The sequence below is a fragment of the Ostrinia nubilalis genome, chromosome 20, assembly GCF_963855985.1.
Source record: "Ostrinia nubilalis chromosome 20, ilOstNubi1.1, whole genome shotgun sequence".
Classification (NCBI taxonomy): Eukaryota; Metazoa; Arthropoda; class Insecta; order Lepidoptera; family Crambidae; genus Ostrinia; species Ostrinia nubilalis.
The window spans coordinates 10,100,780-10,122,156 of NC_087107.1; the positions used below are offsets into that span (position 1 = coordinate 10,100,780).

A 21,377-nucleotide genomic window follows, 5' to 3' on the forward strand; every position below is an offset into this window, starting at 1 on the left:
GTAGCACATAATTTCACATTTGCGACGTGCTTATTAGTTTATTGTCAAAACAATGCCGTAATAAGCCGTTAGATTTTTCTTTTTCAAACAAATTGCTACGCTATCAATTTCATTTTGACATGTGTCCACCCCTTGCATAATGACTTTCTTTCATTCTTATAAAAGCTTTTAGTTTGTCTGTTTGAAAATAATGTTTAGGTAAATGGTTAAAACAATACCAGGATACTTGGCCGCAAATACAGGCTCTCAAACACATCCAAAATGAGGCTTGCCCTACTACCACTACTTCGGGACAACATGGCGCTAAGAAGAAGTGGAAGAAGAAACTCAATCACCTACTTATTTATGCGTTTATAAAAATATACATGTAGGTTTCTTGTAATAGTATCTATCTACTAATTATAATGACAATGTGTAGTTCTTTGTAAATAGAGCAAATCCGTATGTACCAACTTGTTTCGCAATAATAAAAACTAGCTGCTTCAAGAATGTTCGTCATTTTAAACCCTTACTTATCCTAATCCAGTTTTCGACAATGTTACGAAATTTTCTATTGAGTTTAGAAAATGACAACCACCCATTGCTATCCCCAACGCTATGGGGGTTGCAAAAATGGGGGTTATGGCAACCGAATAAAGGCTTGAATTCCAAAATAAATAATTTCATACATTTCGCGGCTACTCTCTTCGTGATAAGCCAATATGTAGAGCTTTGGTTGATAAGAGATAACTTGAACTACGCTCTACGCAATTTATCAGTGACGATGCTTAGTACTGTCTGTGTGGTCAAGGCATTTACATTTGTGACCTGGCAAGATCAGTGGAAGGACGTCATTGATAACGTTTCGTTATTAGAGAAACGGCAGCTGTCCAAAAAGGATAAAATCACCGATAAAATTATCAGCGAGTACACAAATTACGCTCGGCGCGTCACCAATTTCTACTGGACGCTGGTAGCTGCGACAGTTTTCACAGTGATACTAGCTCCGTTAGTCTGCTTTTTGTCGTCACCCGATACTAGGGAACGTATTAGGGACGGTTACGAACCGTATCCAGAAATAATGAGCTCTTGGGTCCCGTTTGATAGAAGCCGCGGTTTGGGATATTGGGTGACAGTTCTTGAGCACATTTTGATATGTTTCTACGGGGGCGGCATCGTAGCGACTTACGACTCTAATGCTGTAGTCTTAATAACGTTTTTCGCGGGGCAGATGAAGCTTCTGAGTGTGAATTGCTCGAGATTGTTTGACGACGAAAAGGAAATGACTTACGAAGATGATATGGAAAAAATTAGGGCCTGTCATTACCACCATCTGATGTTGATCAAGTAAGTATAAAGACAGCTGTTATACGAGTACTTATTTGTTTACTTTACACAATGTTAAGGACATTGTTTTGGAATCAAAACTACTTTTCTATGGAATTATTTTTTATGTATCCTATACACACAACAATTTATAACAGTTTTCATTTTTAGGGTTCCGTACCTCAAAAGGAAAAAACGGAACCCTTATAGGATCACTTTGTTGTCCGTCTGTCCGTCCATCCGTCCGTCTGTCAAGACCCTTTTTCTCAGGAACGCGTGGAGGTATGAAGCTGAAATTTATATCAATTACTCAGGTCTACTGTCCCTTGAAGCTGTGAAAAAATCAAACTTCTAAGCCAACGCAATCAAAAGATACAGCCGTTTATGCCGCAAATTTTCGACACTTGCAAGGGAATCAAAACCTACAGGGTGCTTCCCGTGAACTCAGAATCTTGAAATTTGGTACGAAGCAACGTCTTATAGCATAGATAAAGGAAAAATTACGAAAACCATAAATTTTTAGTTACATCACATAATATTTTTATTTTTAATAATTTTAAACTTACTACCCATTTCCTCATAAACGCGTAGAGGTATTAAATTGAAATTCATACTAAATACTCAGGTCTATAATACCTTTAAGCTGTAACAAAATCAAACTTCTATGTCAACGCAATCAAAAGAAACAGCAATTTAAGCTGCATATTTTGAAACTCGCAAGTACTCGCAAGGGAATCAAAACCTAAAGGGTACTTCCAGTCGACCTAGAATCTTGAAATTTGGCATGAAGCAACTTTTTATAGCACACATAAAGGAAAAATTCCGAAAACCTTAAATTTTTAGTTACATTACAAAATATACAATATTTTTTAATAAATATAAACTTATTACTTTTTTCCTCATGAATGTGTTATAGATAAATGATATGTGTTAATATAAAATAAAGGATTACTTAAACGATAAAGAGATCTTTGTCTTAAATTTATGCTCCTCCATCTTTCCCCATTGTAATGTTATGAATTTCATTTTGCAATAAAAATACCAAAGTTATGACTCGATTGTCGTAATGAACGAACTTTGTAAACCTTGCAGGTTCCCGTGAACCCTCGGTGCGCGAGTCCGACTCGCACTTGGCCGGTTTTTTTTTCTTCAACTCTCCGGTTAATCTGTAGGATATCACTTTCTAGCGACAAGACCGCCTATTCCATCCTTATGATATTTCTATTCCATATTTTTTGCAAATTCGGTTTTGATCTAATGCTATCTTCTTCGTCCATAATTATGGAGAAGTATTTAAAAGTAATAAATACACGCTTGTACTTATTTAGCCACTATTGCAAAACATAAGGATAAAAACACCTTCCAAAACTTCGTAAAGACCCGCAATTTGGGCAGAGCCTTCATGAATTTCAGAAATTAACATCGAAAGGTTTAAGTCGACCCTCCCAATCCCTCGTGCCGTCCTCTCAGTCCGCAGTTAAATTGTTCTTATAAAATATTCAGGTTTGCGTGAATTCTCCCTTTATGTAATCCCCGAGATATGTATTTGCATGTCTTTTACACTTAGAGGCGTAAAAAGGATTGAAGGTGTCATATGAAGTATTGGTACATGCTGAGTAGGTAGGGTTCCGTATGGAAAAGGTGCCAATGGGACCCTTTAATAGCCCGGGTTGCACCGTCCTAACCTATGCGCAGACCACCGACTTTGGTTGGCCGATAGTTGGGTCGGGCTGTTGATCAGTATGTATGAAAGTGCGCACATTACACCGATTTGATATCAGCCGAACCTTCATACAAATTAGAATCGGGGCTAACTGTCGAACAACTTAAAATCAGTGGTCTGCGCCTAGGCTGACTATTATTATAACCAACGTCTAAAGTCTGTCAAACGTCATACAAAAACACCGGCAAAAATTATAGTTACGGTTAAAGCTAAGGTGATGCAACTCGGACTTAGTCTCTAATTTCCGTCCGTCTGACAATGAGCTGTATCTCCTTAAACGTAATAGCTATAGGTCTATAGTAAATTTTTATTACAGAATGACTATTTCTATAGAAATAGAGCGGACGCTCTCATCCTAATAATCGTGAAAATTAAGTAGGTTTAATAGAGCCTTTACATATTATGTGTTTTTTCCGTTTTTCGTTCAACTTAGCAATGGTAATACAGTGTTTAGTCTTGCACAATGAAATGTAGCCTACGGTATACGAGTTCGCACTTGGCCCGTTTTTATACTGAAAACAAGGTGAATAACTGAGCTGAAAGCATGAAGCTGGTTTCAATGCGTATTCATCAAAATGACGGGTTAAACTTTCAGTAGGTACTTCAAAGGTCAAAATCATTTTAAGTTTAGTTTTTGTGTAGAACTTGTATTGTTGTAAGCTTATTATGTACTGAAGCCTTCAGAGAATAGATCCTGGGACCACATACTTACGTACTAAATTACCAGGCGAACTATTATACGGAACACGCAAATTACTTCAATATTAGCTTTGCGTTATCACCTTGCAAATTGCATGCATGCTGAAAATGTTAAGGTGCGCTTCCACTGATGCGAGCATGTGTAACTTGAATCATAATTCGCGAAGACCTGTGAACTGCAAGTATAATAAACGAAATAGCTTGTTAGTGTTAGCACAGAATAATAATAAGTACTACGTACAGAAGTTTTACTTCGCGAAGGTATTTAAAAAAATGTATGCTCAATGTCATTAACAATATGGTGTAATTTAGCCTGTCTCAAGAGTCAAGCACCATTTTGTTGACAAACGTCAGTGATCGGCACTGCGCCGAAGCTATTATATAGGGCTGACTTCGGTAAAATGATGTGACGTGAGGTGCCAAGAATACGCGTGCGTGAGTCAATGTTCGCTCGTATGTGAGGCCTTGTGGAATAGTATCCTGTAGGTGGGCCATCGTGCGTGTTTTGTTTTCGATGTAAACTCGCGGAGATGAACAGGCCTGGTGTTAGTCATAACTACTACACCTGTATCTTAAAACAAAATTTAACTAATCTTAACGAACTCCAAATTTAAATTCAAGTCTAGCATTGTTTTATTATTATACTCGTAGACAGACTTTGGTAACTTTATAGACAATCACAAAAGATTAAGTAAAGTCACCAAATACTAAGTTCTAATAATGATTTTTGACCCTTCCAAATCAAGCCTTATCCTTTGCTTACGTTAAGTTTTTAATACCTGCTTATAAAAGCACGTAATTTTCACTCTACAGTTGAATTTTTATAGAAGGAAAGAATGAATTTGGTGAAAAAAAAAGCATATAAATCTCAGTGCGCTCTACAATTTATTTTATAGAAGACTGGAGAAGGTCGCGGGAAGTATTAGGACCGGTCGTTATGGAAATCGCTTGAGGAGGCCTTTGTCGAGCAGTGGACGTCATTTGGCTGAACCGAACGAACGAACGATAGAAGATAAGATAGACCGTGTTGTGCGGGTCCAATGACAGTTTAACTTTCCCCCGGGGCAAACTTAACCTTCAGTGGTTGGGTTTTATTGGCTGTCAAGCTGTAGATCCTGGCTACACAGGAGTTGCAGCGGTTGGAACGAGAGGTGTGAATAGTCCCGTAGACCGTGTTGTCGCTCACTCTGGTGGACTGGCACCTTTAGATTAATACTCCTGAGAATTCTCGCGTGGCATGTTGGAGCTAGATTTGCCTTTCAGCTCGCTGGTTCCGCGACTCCGCGTATCAGAGCTTGTGATAGCTTTTTCAATATTTTATAGATATTACATTCCTTGTCATAATTTATCTTTGGGTGGACCACGGCATGTTAAGCCAACGCTGTGAGATCTAATTTACTTGCAATAGGTGTTATTTTTATCATCATTTCAGCCATAAGACGTCCATTGCTGAACATAGGCCTCCCCCAATGACTTCCACATTGCACGGTTGGTAACGGCCTGCATCCAGCGCCTTCCTGCTACCGTTATAACTTTATCAGGTCGTCGGTGCACCTTGTGTGTGGACGTCCCACGCAGCGTTTTCCGGTACGTGGCCTCCACTCCAGAACCTTGCTGCCCCATCGGCCGTCAGTTCTGCGTACTATGGATATTACATATTTCGTCATAATTTATCTTTGGATGGACGACGGCATATTAAGCTAACGCTGTGGGATCTTATTTACTTGTAACAGGTGCTATGTTGCAACAAAAAACTATCATAATTTTGTTATTTTTTTCAGGTATTCCAAGATTCTTAACAGTTTGCTATCGCCGGTTATGTTTTTGTATGTGATCATTTGTTCTCTGATGATCTGTGCGAGTGGAATACAGTTGACCACGGTAAATAATGTATCCATTATGTTTTTATGTATATGTATTAGTAAGTACTTGATTCTGACTGTATTTGGAAAAAGCTATTTTTGGTTTTTTACCTTTTGCCTATGGTGAATTAGAGAAAGTCGTAATCTGATAAAGTGGATCTTATGTGACCTGATGATGCCTAAGATAATAAGTACTTATGCTTAGATAAGTTCCATTGCTAAAGCCCGTATTCACAAACGATGCTTGCTTAAGTGAATCAGCAAATCGAACGCACAGCGATGAATAAAGCTATGTGATTGGTTTAGACCTCATAGTAAAGTTTTGTGACTATGGGCGTTAATTACCATACCTTAGTTTGGAGCTTGTGACGTTTGTCTCCCTTATGTCCAAGAATATTATATTCCTAGGAACTCATAATTTATGTCATTAATTTAACGAAATTTTGCATTTTTAGGAAGGCACAACAACAATGCAGCGGATCTGGATAGCCGAATACCTGATGGCGTTGATTGCCCAGCTGTTTCTGTACTGCTGGCACAGTAACGAAGCTTTAGTCATGGTACGATGTATTACTAGACCTTTAGTGTTTAGTGAAAGTGCTCAAAAAATCTTAACACTAAATACAATGTCTTGACCCAATAGAAATCGACACTAGAAAGGACAAAATCGCAAAGTATGATTTAGTTTAGATTGCTGGTTGTTAGGACGAAAATTAAACTTGATGTTGTAATAGCACCTTGCAAGCGATTCTGTATTGTCTATGCCATCAAGCAATATTATGTGTAAGCACTAAAAAAATCAAACTAAAGAAAACTTTTAAGAAACATAAATGCCAAATAGCATAACAACTTAAAAAAATGTAACAAATTGCATTTGGAGAAATTGTAAATACCCGAAATAGTTTTACGTTATAGAACATAACCTAGAGCTGATTATTTTATGAACTCTTTTAACTCAATAAAGACTCCCCGTGCAATTTCCCATTTAACTCACCTTGGCTTAGACGAATCAACCTGATTCTCATCCATGTTTTTGTCTAGAGGTATGCTTTCCGCATTCAGTCTAGTCCTAAACGAATCTAGGTCATCTGCGCCAATGGTCATTGATTAAGGTGAATGGTGGGATTCCTTCGAGCTGGATGAATACGGCTTAAATTGCTATGGCTAATTGCAATTCCGTTTAGTAGATGCAGAATGGAAATTGAATGGGAAATTGTCTCACCTTATGGTATCTTAATTAATAAAACTACACTAATACGCTTAGAAATAGCTCAAAGAGCTGTTCTGAAAGTAAGCACTTTCCGACCAACACGCTTCCCTACAGTAGAGCTTCTTACGAAATGCGACGTTCTATCAGTACGTCAACTTTTCGTATTACCACAGAATACATAATAGTAGCAACAGAAATTGCACTCCTTTGTGTAGGATCAGATGCCGACATTTTAACGGTAATAATAATAATGCAAAATATCCAACGCACATGGTGCATTCGAAATCGCACCTTACTACTACGCTCACAAGAGCGCAATTTTTTTGTGTTCGGAATTGATCTACCTCACAGCTCAAGCGTCAGGGTTGTATAAGCAAAGTAAAATAAAGAAAAACTTAATTTTAAGAAGCATTTATTTTATTTACGATTGGTAAACTTTAATCTAGTGGTGTTTGTTTAGTACGTACCTATTAATAAACTTCAATGTTGCGATAATTCGAAATTGGACAAACAGTTTTAAAAGGTGTAGTGTCGGAAAATATACACGGTGAAGTAAAGTTAATGTTTATATTAGCTAAAATAATTTTTTTGCTACAGTTTTTTGTCATAAATATTTCAAAATTATTTAAAAAGTGTAGTTTTTATAATTATTACAGTTAATTATTATTCCTAAATATTACGATTTTCCATTAAAGAAGGATAACAGTGCTGTTGGAACAATAAACCTTGATTGTGACGATGATCGACCGAGCGTGTATAGAAATACGCGTGTGCTCACAGGCGCGTGGCGGCCCTGCCTGATTTGCAACTTGAAGTTGTCGCGCGCTGTAGGTAATTATCTCGGCCGGCATAGGCGAGTGACGGAGGCCTGGTATTACTAACAATCCTCAAAAAACACTCACTAACTCCCTTTAATCCCGACCTCAAAGCCAACAAAAGGCGCGCCGACATCGTATGTCCCTCTGAGCGATTTAACAGACAGCATACCCACAAATTCTTTTGTTTTCTAGGAAGCTTTTTGTACAACAGTATAAACAAGTATCTCTGTATATACCCAATGAACAGCAAAGAATGTAAATATGCACTGCAGAAATGGCTCAAGGGTAAAACATATGATGACACAGAAAACCTGTTAATAGTTATTAGTTAAATTACTTACTTTAGGTATGCTAGCTATAAATAAACATTCTGTCAGCAAAATTTTATTTATGTAACAAAATTGTCAACCTTTACCTTTATCAACATTGTTTTGGTGTAATTATTTATAATATCTGTTTAACCTTTAACCGACGACGTGCGGTCTCACAGACCGCTCCAGTTTTTGAAATTTCTGGATTGCAATGTTCTACTTACTCCCGTGTCCCGAGCGTCTCAGTACCTTCGAGTTTAGTTGCCCAAACGCCATTACAGGTAGTGGATACATCGACGAGGGCAGTTTTAATAAGATAATTCGATTTAAAGTTCAACAGCGGTCTGTGGGACCGCACGTCGCAGACTACGTGTCATTTTTGTACCATACTGAAAATTTCGTTTTTGTTTTAGACGACTCATTTTTCGTAAAAATGATGGATCCTGGGCCACCACAACCTAGGAAAAGACATTTCCTAATTATATTGATATTTGAACATAATATTATGTAAAAAATGGTAGTCTGTAAAAAAATACCGCGAAACGCAAACAGTGACATAATATTCCAGGCTCTGACATGCCAAATCAGCCTGATGTCATTGCACCAGCTGCAAAAAAGACGTACATTTTAGTCCACCTAAATTGAAAACGAAATTATCTTACAGGTGTTACCTATGTATACCGAAAATGCTTGGCATGCGGTAAAAAAAATGTCCTGATTGTGCCTAATGTTTACCCTACGTCAATTTTTTTTTATGCATGTAATGTACGTGTCATTTATTTTTATTTTATTCATTATGTTCACTATATTTAGGAAGCAGTGTAGTTTTTCTTGCTTTTATTAAAATTTACAAGTTATATAGGTATTATTGAGCTCTAGTGTAATTTCAATGAAATTAAGGGTCAAAAAAGTTTTAGCCATATTTAAATAAAAAATATACATTGATTCCTCGCAAATTATACGTATGTTTATTTGTAATACTATAATGTTCTCAAAAAATATGAAAACAATACACTTTTATGCAAAAAATGATTACTTTTTGAGTAAACAGTATAGCGGTCCCACAGACCGCACGTCGCAGACGGCGTGACAAAAAAATCACGTCGTTGGTTAAAGGTTAATAAGCACTAACTTACATAATAATTAGTATGGATACCTAAAACACAGGCAAACATTTTTGCTTAGTTTAGGTATACTACCTTAATGAGGATCAGTACTGTTGTAGAAAATTCAATAAAACTAGTATCTACGTTAATCTTTAAGACATGAGAAAGATAAATCTTTTTGAATTATCCAAATCGGACCATTACCAGGCCTGGCTCACTCCGCGCGGTACATCCGATAATTACCTACAGCGAAGCGCCCCGCCGGCGGGTATTATATCAGTCGAGTGTTACGCGCGCGCTCGTCAGGACGCTGGCGTGCGTTGTAGTATGATTATAATTCTATGATCGAAGTATTATTTAAAAATGGACATAAAGAGAATGAAATATTGTGCGGCGTTCGGGTGTTTAAATTCGAAAAGTAATCTACCGGATTCATCTTTTTTTTTCGCTTCCCAAAGATGCTGAAAGGTATGTTGGCCAAGTGGGTAGGTAATCAATCAATAATTCTTAGGATAGTATAGGAACCTAACCTACTATGACTACTGCTCAGAATGCGTCACTGCTGGACAAAGGCCTCTCGCAAGGTTTTCCATAATGAATGCATACTTAGGTACCTACATACGTACCTCATTACAAATAAGTAGATTAATATTTTTTCACTAGACAGCAACCCTAACAGCGTAAGAAGAGTTCAGAGGCACGCGATAGAAAGAGACAAAGCTTGTAGGTGAATAAAATTGTAGGTACGTAGTGCTGTGCGAGCTGAATTCCACTGTATCGCGTCGTAGCAAGACTCGCATTTATTTAAATCGTCTTGCGGAGTAATCCTTCTGTACCTGTACTATTACTTATTCTGTGCCATTACTTACGAAGATATTAAGTAATAAACATAGGCCGTTTTTGCCGCTAAAAGTCAACGTACGCAGGGCCGCGTGACGTCACTATATCCGAATCGAGCGCAGCCGGCGTACTATTGGGATGGAAAATATTTTTTTCCAGCTAAACTATCAGTTTTAGAAAAAAACTTATAATAACATTTATTCATCAAAATAAAGTAACCTATCGACCAGTAATTTTTAAAAATAAAAATTGTGAAAAATAAGTATCGCTATGTCCAAAAACCACATTTTCATAGGATTCGATGCAATGCGGAGACGCGGTTGGGGTGAGTGTACCTTAATGATTGTTTGGGGGGGGGGGGGAATAAGTCATACCCAGCTTATAGCCTGGGGGGAGGGGCAAGCCTTACCCAGCTTCTGGCCTTTGTGGGAGGGGGGGAGAGGCAAGTCATACTCAGTTTCTGGCCTGGGGGGGGGGGGGGGGGGGTAAGTCATACCCAGCTTCTGGCTGAGGGGGAGTCATACCTAGCTTATGATTATGGACTGGGGGAACGGGCTAGGGCTAGCCTTACCCAACTTCTGGCCTGGGGGGAGGGGGTCAAGTTATACCCAGTTTCTGGCCTGGGGTGGGGGGTATGTAATACCCAGCTTCTGGCCAAGGGGGAGTCATACCCAGCTTCGCGTGTACATCGAATTGATCTTCATAGCAATGTGTTGTAGCCTAGGCAGAGTGTATCTGCCTCAGCTATACCTTATTGTTAGAAGTAAATAAATTAATACTTATACATTTTTATATTTTACTTGGAAGAAGATATGACTCTAACAACACTTATGAACACTTTATTTGAATAAATCGCCAAATATACCACCGCGGAGACCCCAATCGCGTCTCTGCGTTCCATTGAATCGTATGAGCGTATGGATTTTTTGCGTTATTTTTCACAATTTTTATTTTTTAAAATTACCTATCGACAGCTTACTTTATTTTGATGAATAAATGTCATTACAAGTTTTTCTCTAAAACTGATAGTTTGGCTAGAAAAAAAAATTTTCTATCCACGCAGTACGCCGGCAGCGTTCGGATCGGATATAATGACGTCATCGTCCCCGCGCCGGGCGGTCAGTGAACTTTTTTAGTAATTTGGCCATAACTCCGTCAATTTTTGTCGTAGAACAAAAATTTTTGGACTGTGTATTAAGGATTTCTTAGCCCTATAAATCTGCATTCACAGCTAAAAATCGAAATGATCCTCATTAACATATTGTTACTAACCAAATAATTTCATAGTCCCATTTAAGTTTCTTGTATTTAGGCTAAGTTTTTATTCAATAAATTTATCTTATCTTATCTTATCTTAATTTATAAGAAGCGAATACATCTTTGAATGATACATTTTTAACGTAAAGCTCGTGAATCTGATATCAAAAATTAAATTCACGAGCTCAGTTCCACGGGATATTTTAATTATCATGGAACATGGGAATTGGGATTTACTTCTACCACACTTGAAAATGATACTGTTTAGGTATGCTATAAGATAAGAAAATTCTTTGCTGAGTGTTAAGAATAGAAATACATAGCTATCTACTCAAGTAGATATAACTTTTTAGGGATCAGACGTTAAAAGTCTGGCTAACGTTTTTAAGTTTGCGTGTGTCTGAGAGAAAAGGGGCGCGCAATAGAGAAAGGAAGAAAAAATATACCTAGATTTAATGAGCGTGTATTTTAAATAAATTAAAAATTTAACTATTATTCAGAAGGGTGGCTCTAAATTTTCAGAGTAACAAAGTGGACGACGGCGTCTACGCCAGTGCTTGGTGGTCACGCAGCATCCAAGTGCGCAGATGCGTGCTGTTACTCGCGGGCCAGCTGCGCAAGAGTGTGGTGTTCACCGCCGGCCCGTTCACTAAGCTCAATGTGCCCACTTTTATTGCTGTAGGTATAGTATAAGTTCGTTTCAGCCAAACAACGTTCACTGCTGGACAAAGGTCTCCCCCAAGGATTTCCACAATGACCAGTCCAGCATCCAGGGAATTCTAAGCTACGACGATATTAATATTATCATCATCGACATTATCAACATCAACATCATCATTATGAGGTCATTTAGTCTCCTATACAAGAACACAATCTCCTCTTTTTATCAGTGGCAAATGAATGAATTGGGTCTCCACTCTCTAAACTGGCTGGTATAGGACCACTCACACTCTTCCCATGGGTGTCGTAAGATGAGACTTAGAGACACACAGTTTGGGGAACATCAGGTCTAATGCGTTTGGCCAGGGTCAAATCCACTATTTGCTAATCCCATTTTTTTACGCTGATTATTTTTAATAAGACATTTTTGTTACAGATATTGAAGGGGTCGTACAGCTACTACACTCTGTTAAACAATAAGGATGACTAGACATTCATAACTATTTGTGTAGGCTTGAAGCACCAATTTAGTGTAGTGTACGAATACGAAACACAAATACACAAGTAATATTATTTTATCAAGCACAGTGTAATGCACACGAAAAGGAAACTCCTGTAATAAAGTCTAATTTAAATAAAATACATTAAAATTATCACTGTAATCAATATTCTATTTTAATCGTATTTAAGATAAAAATATTCCTTCACCTTATTTGATAAAGTAGTAGTTTGGAGTGAATCTTAATTTCTACGAATAAATCAATCACAATTTTTTTGAAACCATTGTTGAGGTGCTTAGCTTGATAATCCATCTCGAATGATTTATGAGTTAATACCTATATGATGGGTTAGTTAATGTGATGTTTTAAGCCCTACCAAGCTTTACAAACGCTGTCGCATCTTCATTTCAGGCAATGGAGTCTGTAGCTGGACGTTGCGTTAATCCTCAATCAACTAGCTAGATCATAGCTACACATTTCATTAGTCTTCCCCAAACAACTAAATGAACGTTTTTTTACAACTAAGACCTCTTTAGTTACCAATCTCTTTTGAGATCAGCACCTGGACGAGTCATTACAAAAATACATGGAAGAGGCCTTTGTTCGGCAGTTGCCGGAATTCGTTTGATCGAACGAGTAGTATGGTTTCCTGACCATCGTTAATGCTATAGCTAGCACCTACCCACTGCCACATTTCGTCCATTCCTTTGGTTTTCTGCCAATTGACTTCGATCCGGATTTTGTCCCTTAACGATGTCCCAAGCGTCGACCTTTCTTTACCTCACTGAATGATGAGTTAACGGTGGGATGGTTTCAATAAACTTATCTGATAGAGAGCTCTTTCAAACATTTTGACCAGGACACCAGTCTTGCGTTTGCAAGACCGCAGAATAAAGAGCTTGTCCATGTCCATGTGACGCGTTTTTACTCGCTCTTTTTGAATCGCGCGATTGTCAGATACCTAGTCAAGTTTGTGCGGCGAGCAGACTTTATAAAAAAAACTACAACTTTAAACTTTCAATGATTTTAATGAAATTATAAAGTACAGAAATTACAACTAAATGTTCAGCGATTGAACGGTACTAGCCTAAGGTGCTTCGAAGTGGGAAGCCTAAAATCTAATGAATGAATACCATCATCACGGGCTCCTTATATAGGGCTGATTATCGGTCCGGTGGCGTGAGGCGTCTACCGGGAACTGCAGGATGTTGATTTCAATTATCCCGACTCAGCATCAGCAGTTTAGGTTGTTATTGTAATATGATATCAATGATAAATGCTTAATATGCTTATTTCGTTATCTTAATGCTTATTTAGGTACTTGGATAATGCGTGATGGCATGTTGGAGGACATAACTCCTCCCTCCTTAAGTTCGAAATCATCCGATTGCTTAATTGGAATCGGAGGGTTTCGATTACATAAATTTGGGTACATTTTCTTTATCTTATAAAATATAACTATACTTATAACTAACACAATTATAACATATAAAATTACCGTGCCAACACTAACACTTTTTATGTTTATCACTGCATCACTTAACACTTGTTTTTCGGGAGATTTCAGCGCGTACGCCAAAAGCTGCAAGTTGTCCAAGTTGATGTCGTCCAGGTTTACAGGTTTTACTTCATCTGCGTTAACAGGGCCTTGTGCTACTTCAGGTAAGTTTATCTTTGCTGTTTTATGGTATTTGAAGCCTCTCGCTCCAGAGTGGCGTCGTCTGAGAGTTACCTTTTGTATTTGGAGATCGCATACTCCGTCCATTCCAACCAGGTAAGTGCCACGAAGTTGTTTTCTCGTGATTTCCCCCTTGCAAGTTTCCTTCAGGGTCACCGGATTTCTGGAATACACAATCCACCAGTTTTCATAAAAAGATCTGATGTACAAGTTATTGATTTCCACGGCTATAGGTTTGCACATGGAAGTGTTAGTTTCCGATTTCATTAAGCTTGAAGTGCATAAGTCCTGTTCTCGTGTAGTAGTATCCACGTTTCTGCATAGGTGAAGGTTTTCATCGATCTCCTGGCATGGTGAGGGGAGCGACCAAGTTTTCGCCTCTTGTACCAGGATAAAAGGGGATTTAGGTGCAAGGATGGTGGTGATATTATTTTTATTAAGGATGGGTAAAGGAATTACTCTATAGTAATTATATATGTCGGGTGTAACCAAGGGAATGCTCATAATAAACGTTATCTGTCTTTCTTTAAAATATGCTTTTAACTCTATGGTCTGTTCAATTTTAACTAAATTCGCTAATTTAGCTGGGAATACTAACTTATTAGTTATTTCGATCTGTTTTAATACATTTAACAATTCCTTATTATCGATTATTGATTGATGTAACACCTTAAGTCTACTAAAAGCTATAGCGGTTTCAATATCGTCCAAATGTGTAAAGATCGTTTGAAAGTTATGAATAAATAAATGAAATACTTGAATGATCTTGTTTTCTAATTTTTCTACGTTACTTTGATTTATCTGTCTTGTAATTATTAATAGCTCTTTATTGATTTGGGCGAAATTGTGTCGAGTTGCATTGGTATTATTGGCTATAATACCCGCCATTTCGGATAAGATCGTTACTTTATTTGCAATAGCGTCTTGATTCGTTTTTAATTCTTTAATCATGGTATCGTATCTCTCAGCGTCATCGTTATCGAGATTACCTGTGATAGCTTTAATGAAAGATCCCAATGGATTTATTAGACCGCGCTTTTTACGACTTACAGGTACTACTTGTTTAAACTTTTCTACAGTAATGAGCATTATATTATCAGTTTGCATTTTAATGTTGTTATATTCAAATGCATTTCCTATTTTAACCGTGTTACTTATGTGAGCTTTAAATTCCCTATATTTGTCTACGTTATGATCTAAATCCCTTTGGATGTTGGTCAGATTTAAGGTTTTTATCACCGTCCAGTTTTCTTCACTAATCAATGCTTGACCTTCCTTCACTGGTAGCAATCCCGGATTCCTTTCAATTTTGTCGAGTTGAAGGGCCCGGGCGCGGATTGTCAGGATCATCATCAGGATGAGGCACCTGCGGAGGACGCCTTATGTCTTTAATTGGAACTTTAGTGGGTCTATTTTTTGATATTACAGGGACTGTGTTTCTAACTATTTCACCTGATACTTGTGCTTTTTGATAACGGGGTTTATCCTTACTTCGTCTTTCATTCACGCCTTTTATAAACACTGTATCACCCATTTGGATGTCGAATTCAGTTTCACCGCCGCGTTTGTTCCTAATGCTTTCTTTAGTTTCAATAATTTTGTCGGTTAAATATTTGTATAAATGTTTCGTTTTTCTTACGTGTTCCTTTACTAGCTGTTGCGTATATTGCTGATTAAAATCTACGTTAAACGGGCTTGAAGAGTCCGTGTGTCCAAAAGTTACTTCAAAAGGCGTTAAACCTGTCGTTGAGTGAATCGTTTGATTGTATGCCAGTATTGCATATGTCATTACGGCTGCGGCGTCTGTGAATTTTTGTTCGAATTTAGCGAGTCTGTAAATCTCGATTAGTGTTGAGTGGAATCTTTCAACGATTCCCATTGAGTTGGGGTTATGTGGAGTACCTATGTGTAATTCCACTTTATTAAATGTTAACATTTCTTTTAAAAGGGCGTTATTGAATTCTGAGCCTGGATCGCAATTGATTTTTGTCGGAACTCCATAGAATGAGAAATATCTTAGCAATGCTCTAACTACTTCCGGTGTAGATCTATTAGGTATTTCCATGGCCTGTCCTAGCTTACTAAACGCGTCTACGATTGTAAGATAGTATTTGCCTTCTATACTAAACAGATCCATAAAAATTTCCTGAAATGGTTTTGTTTGAGTTTGCGTTAACTGTAGTTCGGGCTTAAAAGGTTTTCTATTATATTTCATTTGTTTACAAGTTTCGCATGCATTTATGATGCTGGAAACAGTTTCTTCCATTTTACTCCAAAAGTAAGTGCGTTTAAGACGCATTATTGTTTCTCGTATTCCACGATGACATGTTGTTCCGGTGTGATAAGTTAGTACTATAGCGCGTTGTTCTTGTTCGTCTGTTATATGAATGATACGCTCTGTGCATTCAAAGAAATGTACAGTATCTTTTTTAAATAATGCTATTATTGTTTCTACAAATAGTTTACGATGATTAGGGTCAGTGAAGTGGATAAAATGTTTTACTTTAGGTCGGGTATATCGTTTTTTTAAGAAGTCTTTAATTAGATCAGGGCGATTTAATGGTAAATTGATTTCTAAAATGCGTTGTTTGGAATTAGAAACATCAACTACTTCTAACTTGTCTAATCCCCAAGAATCTACTATGATTTGATTGGGTTTCGTGTCTATTGCTTCATTTAATATGGGTATACCTATGGTATCTATGTCTTTAGCGGAGTGTGCTGTTGCGGAATGTGAACTACTTTCTGGTGCTGATATTGTGCTACTATTTGATGGTGATCTAATAGCTCCGTAATCGTCTTTTTCTACGCGTTTCTGGGAATTAATTGAATTACTGGAATCTGATGAAATTGTCACTATACTTGATGGTTTATCATTGTCTATATTTACTTGCATTGACATATTTTCATCATCGGTGAGTGCGTTTAACTTAATTCGGGATAACGCGTCAGCGTTGCTGTTTTGTTTACCATTTTTATATATGATGTCATAATCAAATTCCGCTAAACGTAACTTCCATCTGGTGAGTTTACTGTTGGGTTCCTTTATTGAATTTAACCATGCTAGTGGTCTGTGATCGGTGTAGATTGTAAACTTTCTACCATACAAATACGGTCTGAAATGCTTTGCTGCCCAAATTATGGCTAATAATTCTTTTTCGATGGTACTGTATCGCGTCTCGGCTTCGTTCAGTGTACGACTTGCGTAGGCGACCGGTTTATCGCTGCCTACAGTTCCTTGTGATAATACGGCTCCGATAGCGAAGTTAGAGGCGTCTGTTGTTAAAACAAACGGTTTCTCGAAATCGGGATATTGTAACAATGGTGCGTTTGTTAAAAGTTCCTTACATGTCTCGAAAGCGGATTTGTATTTGTCATCAATTATTATTTTATTACGTTTTTTTAGACAACTGGTAAGTGGCTGTGTTATCTTGGCGAAGTCTTTTATAAACTTCCTATAGTAACCTATAAGACCTAAGAAACTTTTGATTTCTGTTGTAGTTGTGGGAATAGGGAAATCTAAGATGGCTTTAATTTTGTCATTGTTCGGTTTAAGACCTTCCTTAGTGATTGTGTGTCCTAAGTACAAGACTTCCTTGCGTAAGAATTCAGATTTGTCTAATTGGATTTTAAGGTTGGTTTCTCTTAAGCGATCAAATATCTTTCTTAAGCTCTGTATGTGTTCCTGTAAGCTATTACTGTAAACTATGATGTCATCAAGGTAGACTAAACAGTGCATTCCTTGTAACCCACGCAGTACGTTATCCATTGCGCGTTGGAACGTCGCCGGCGCGGTTTTTAAACCGAACGGCATGCGCAGAAATTCGTAGTGACCCGCTTGGGTGCTGAATGCTGTTTTCTGTCTGTCATCCTTATCTATCTCGATTTGATGGTACCCACTTGCTAAATCCAAGGTGGTAAAGTAAATTGATTTTCCTAGTTTATCAAAAAGATCCGCTATATTGGGTAATGGATATTTATCGTCGGTTGTGATTTCATTTAAACGTCTGTAATCAATGACCATCCTAAATTTTCTTTCACCTGATGCATCCATTTTTTTTGGAACTAGATGCACTGGAGCATTCCACGGGGAATGTGATTCCTGAATTACATTATCTAATAAAAGTTTTTCCACTTGTTTATTAATTTCGTCTGTCTGGACTTGAGGTAACCTATATGGTCTTACGTAAATAGGATCCTCATTTTTTGTACGGATTTGGTGTTTTACATTGTTCGAAAAGCTCAAAGGTATTTTTTCACAGTAAAAGATATCACGGTATTCATGGCAAAGATTCCTAATAACCTTTCTTTCCTCATCATTCATATGTTCTAACCTGAGTTTTTCCAGATTCTGCTGTAACACTTCGTCGATCTCATAGCCTTGCGGTGCGTCACTGATATTATTAACTGGTATTTCACTGACACTGTACGGTTCTACTGCGAATGGTTTAGATATAGTTATCGTTATATAGTTATCCGAACTATTTTGGATCACGGTATACGCGTAACCTCGTTGACAGCTCACGAGAGCACTGGGCATACGGACGCCTTGTCCGAAGTTAGTATAATTAATTATTGCGTCACCCTCTGACACAGTGGTGGGGATTTTAACACGTGACTCGGATCGCGGTGCTATAGTTACTTCATATGGTGGGCTATATATTATTCGCAACTGTGCGTTATGAGTTTTTAATATTTGTTTGTCCATGTCTATGGTAGCGCCCAACTGTTTTAACAAGTCGCTACCTATCAAGCCATCGAAACGATTGTCTACGTTATACACGTAAAACTTATGACTTCCTGTGGTTGCAAATGATTTTAATAATGGAATATGGATTACTTCATTATGGCTACTACGCGCGTGCGTGCTAATGACTTCAAATGGCTCTACATATTTATAGGCGTTGAAATACTCGTTAGCCTTTTTTGGGCTTATGAACGATCGTGTACTTCCCGTATCTATCATAAACTTTGCTTTGATTTCAGGTATTAACACGTGTGGCAATCTTAACATTCCGTCATAATAATTTAGATTTATCACTTCCGATTTATATCCGGTGAGGCTTCTATTTGAAAATTTTCGTCATTATGAGTTTCCGGTTCTACTATTTGCTCTGATTCGTACTGAGGTACGTCCTCGTACTGATCGTCGTAGTAATAATAGTACTGGTCCTCGGGACTCTCGGGCTCGGGCTCGTAAAAGAGTGTTTCCGGGGTTTCAGGGTTATTTATTAAGTTATGATGGATTGGAGCTGCTGAACGCATTGAAACATCAGTGTCCAACTTGTATGAGGGACGCTGCGCCAAAGGTGGGTTGCTTAATCCGAATTTAAATTGGTTATTTTGTTGTGGGAATTGATTGAATCGATTCATTGGAACCGAATATGGATTAGGTCTGTAGTGATTGTTATTATTGCTAGGCATTCTATAAATAGGTCTAGGATTTTGATTAGGCTGGAATCTGAAATTTTGTGGATTCTGGTTTGAGAAAACAAACTTGGGTTGATTGGACATATTATTAGGATTCTGTGGCATATTATATCTGAAGTTTTGTCCATTTGGATTAAACCTATTGAAAGGTGTGAAGTTTTGTTTGAATGGATTATTATTATTGAAAGGTATGCCAAACTTAAATGCTTGAGTTGGCGATACGAAATTCGGTTTAAATGCCGGTTGAGATTGGGTAAAGCTGGGTTTACTAGGAGTAGGTGTGACTCCTTTGTTCTTATTTTTCATATTATACTGAAATTGGAAGTTTTCCTCCTCAGTCACAATGCTTAGGGCTTGCTCTAAGGTGGTACAACCTCTAAGTCTAATCACTCTAATCATGTCTTCAGTTAGATTGAATAGAAAGACATTTAACGCGGTATTATCGTATATAATTACTTTAGCTGCTTTAATGCCTTCGTCCTCAATCATGTTGACTTTGGACATCAGCGTGCTCTTAACATTCTGAATACGATGACATAACTCGCTATACGACTCTCCATGTTTGATTTTAATTTGTTCTAGTTCGATAGCTATGCAAGCTTCCGATCTGGGGTCTCCAAAATGCTGGGTTAACACTTTTTTTAATGCTATCCATGTATTAATATCTTCGCGCTCGCTTAACAATGCTGCTGCGCGTCCTACTAATCTACTAGTTATCGCATGAAATACATAACTGTTTTGTGTTACATTTTCATCAGGGCCTCTATATATATTTATAACATATTGGCATTTCCTTAGGAATAAATTTAATGTTTTACCGTCGCCTTCAAACGTCGGTATTAAATTTAACATTTCACTGGGTATAACATTTATATGTTCCATTTTAATTAATTAACAATTTTCTGATAAAATAAACAATTTCAAAATATTTCTTTCCTATTACTAAGCGCTGGCGTAATCCTTAAAGTGGAAGGAACTACGAGCAGTAACGTTTATTATGATTTGGGATAAAGAACGTTACAAAAATTTGGGAAGAATGGTACAAGAACGGTAGCGAAAAGGTTTACTCACTTGCCGCTCACCCCCATATCTTCTCGGTGTGCCGCTGCTGCTGCTGGTGCTGCTGCTGCTGCTGGTGCTGCTGCTGGTGCTGGTGCCGCTTGACTTATTTGTTTGGTTCGTGGATCCCGCCGTTGTAGACTTGATAGCCTAACCGCGATTGCTCAAGACCGATATAATCGTTATACTTTGATTATCGCGACGCGAGATCCTACCGGCTGCGCCAGTCAAGTTTGTGCGGCGAGCAGACTTTATAAAAAAAACTACAACTTTAAACTTTCAATGATTTTAATGAAATTATAAAGTACAGAAATTACAACTAAATGTTCAGCGATTGAACGGTACTAGCCTAAGGTGCTTCGAAGTGGGAAGCCTAAAATCTAATGAATGAATACCATCATCACGGGCTCCTTATATAGGGCTGATTATCGGTCCGGTGGCGTGAGGCGTCTACCGGGAACTGCAGGATGTTGATTTCAATTATCCCGACTCAGCATCAGCAGTTTAGGTTGTTATTGTAATATGATATCAATGATAAATGCTTAATATGCTTATTTCGTTATCTTAATGCTTATTTAGGTACTTGGATAATGCGTGATGGCATGTTGGAGGACATAACTACCTACTTAAGGTTTATACATTCTGTCCACACGTTTTCAAAACGCGCAAGCGGCAAAAGTAAACACACGTCATCTGGACTAGCATGAATTGTTAGTAAAGTGTAATTTTTCAGTTGCGATGGGTACAATTTATTTTCCGTGTGTGGTCCTGCAAAATATGAATGAATCTGGCACAAAATGTCTTATTTGAAAGAGCTTTTAGACTAATATTAAGTCTATTTTTATAGCCGTTGTCTCTTAGCGACACTTTTGCAAGTCGTTTTTTCACTTTCGGAAATTAAAAGCTAACGAGGCCACGT

General features: G+C 37.8%; 2 protein-coding genes across 2 annotated transcripts; one reads left to right on the forward strand and one right to left on the reverse strand.

Annotated features, from left to right (window-relative positions):
- The first annotated feature begins 535 nt into the window (after positions 1 to 535).
- On the forward strand, positions 536 to 12,281 carry LOC135081624 (odorant receptor 94a-like). The gene is made up of 5 exons (XM_063976380.1): positions 536 to 1,326; positions 5,509 to 5,608; positions 6,045 to 6,149; positions 11,654 to 11,809; positions 12,228 to 12,281. The coding sequence occupies exons 1-5, from the start codon at positions 536 to 538 to the stop codon at positions 12,279 to 12,281; spliced, it is 1,206 nt and encodes a 401-aa protein (XP_063832450.1).
- A 1,148-nt stretch (positions 12,282 to 13,429) lies between these two features.
- LOC135081822 (uncharacterized) lies at positions 13,430 to 21,076 on the reverse strand. The gene is made up of 3 exons (XM_063976600.1): positions 20,471 to 21,076; positions 13,790 to 15,335; positions 13,430 to 13,489 (listed from the first exon to the last, which is right to left on the reverse strand). The coding sequence occupies exons 1-3, from the start codon at positions 20,485 to 20,487 to the stop codon at positions 13,430 to 13,432; spliced, it is 1,623 nt and encodes a 540-aa protein (XP_063832670.1). The 5' UTR covers positions 20,488 to 21,076.
- Between the last annotated feature and the right edge of the window lie 301 nt (positions 21,077 to 21,377).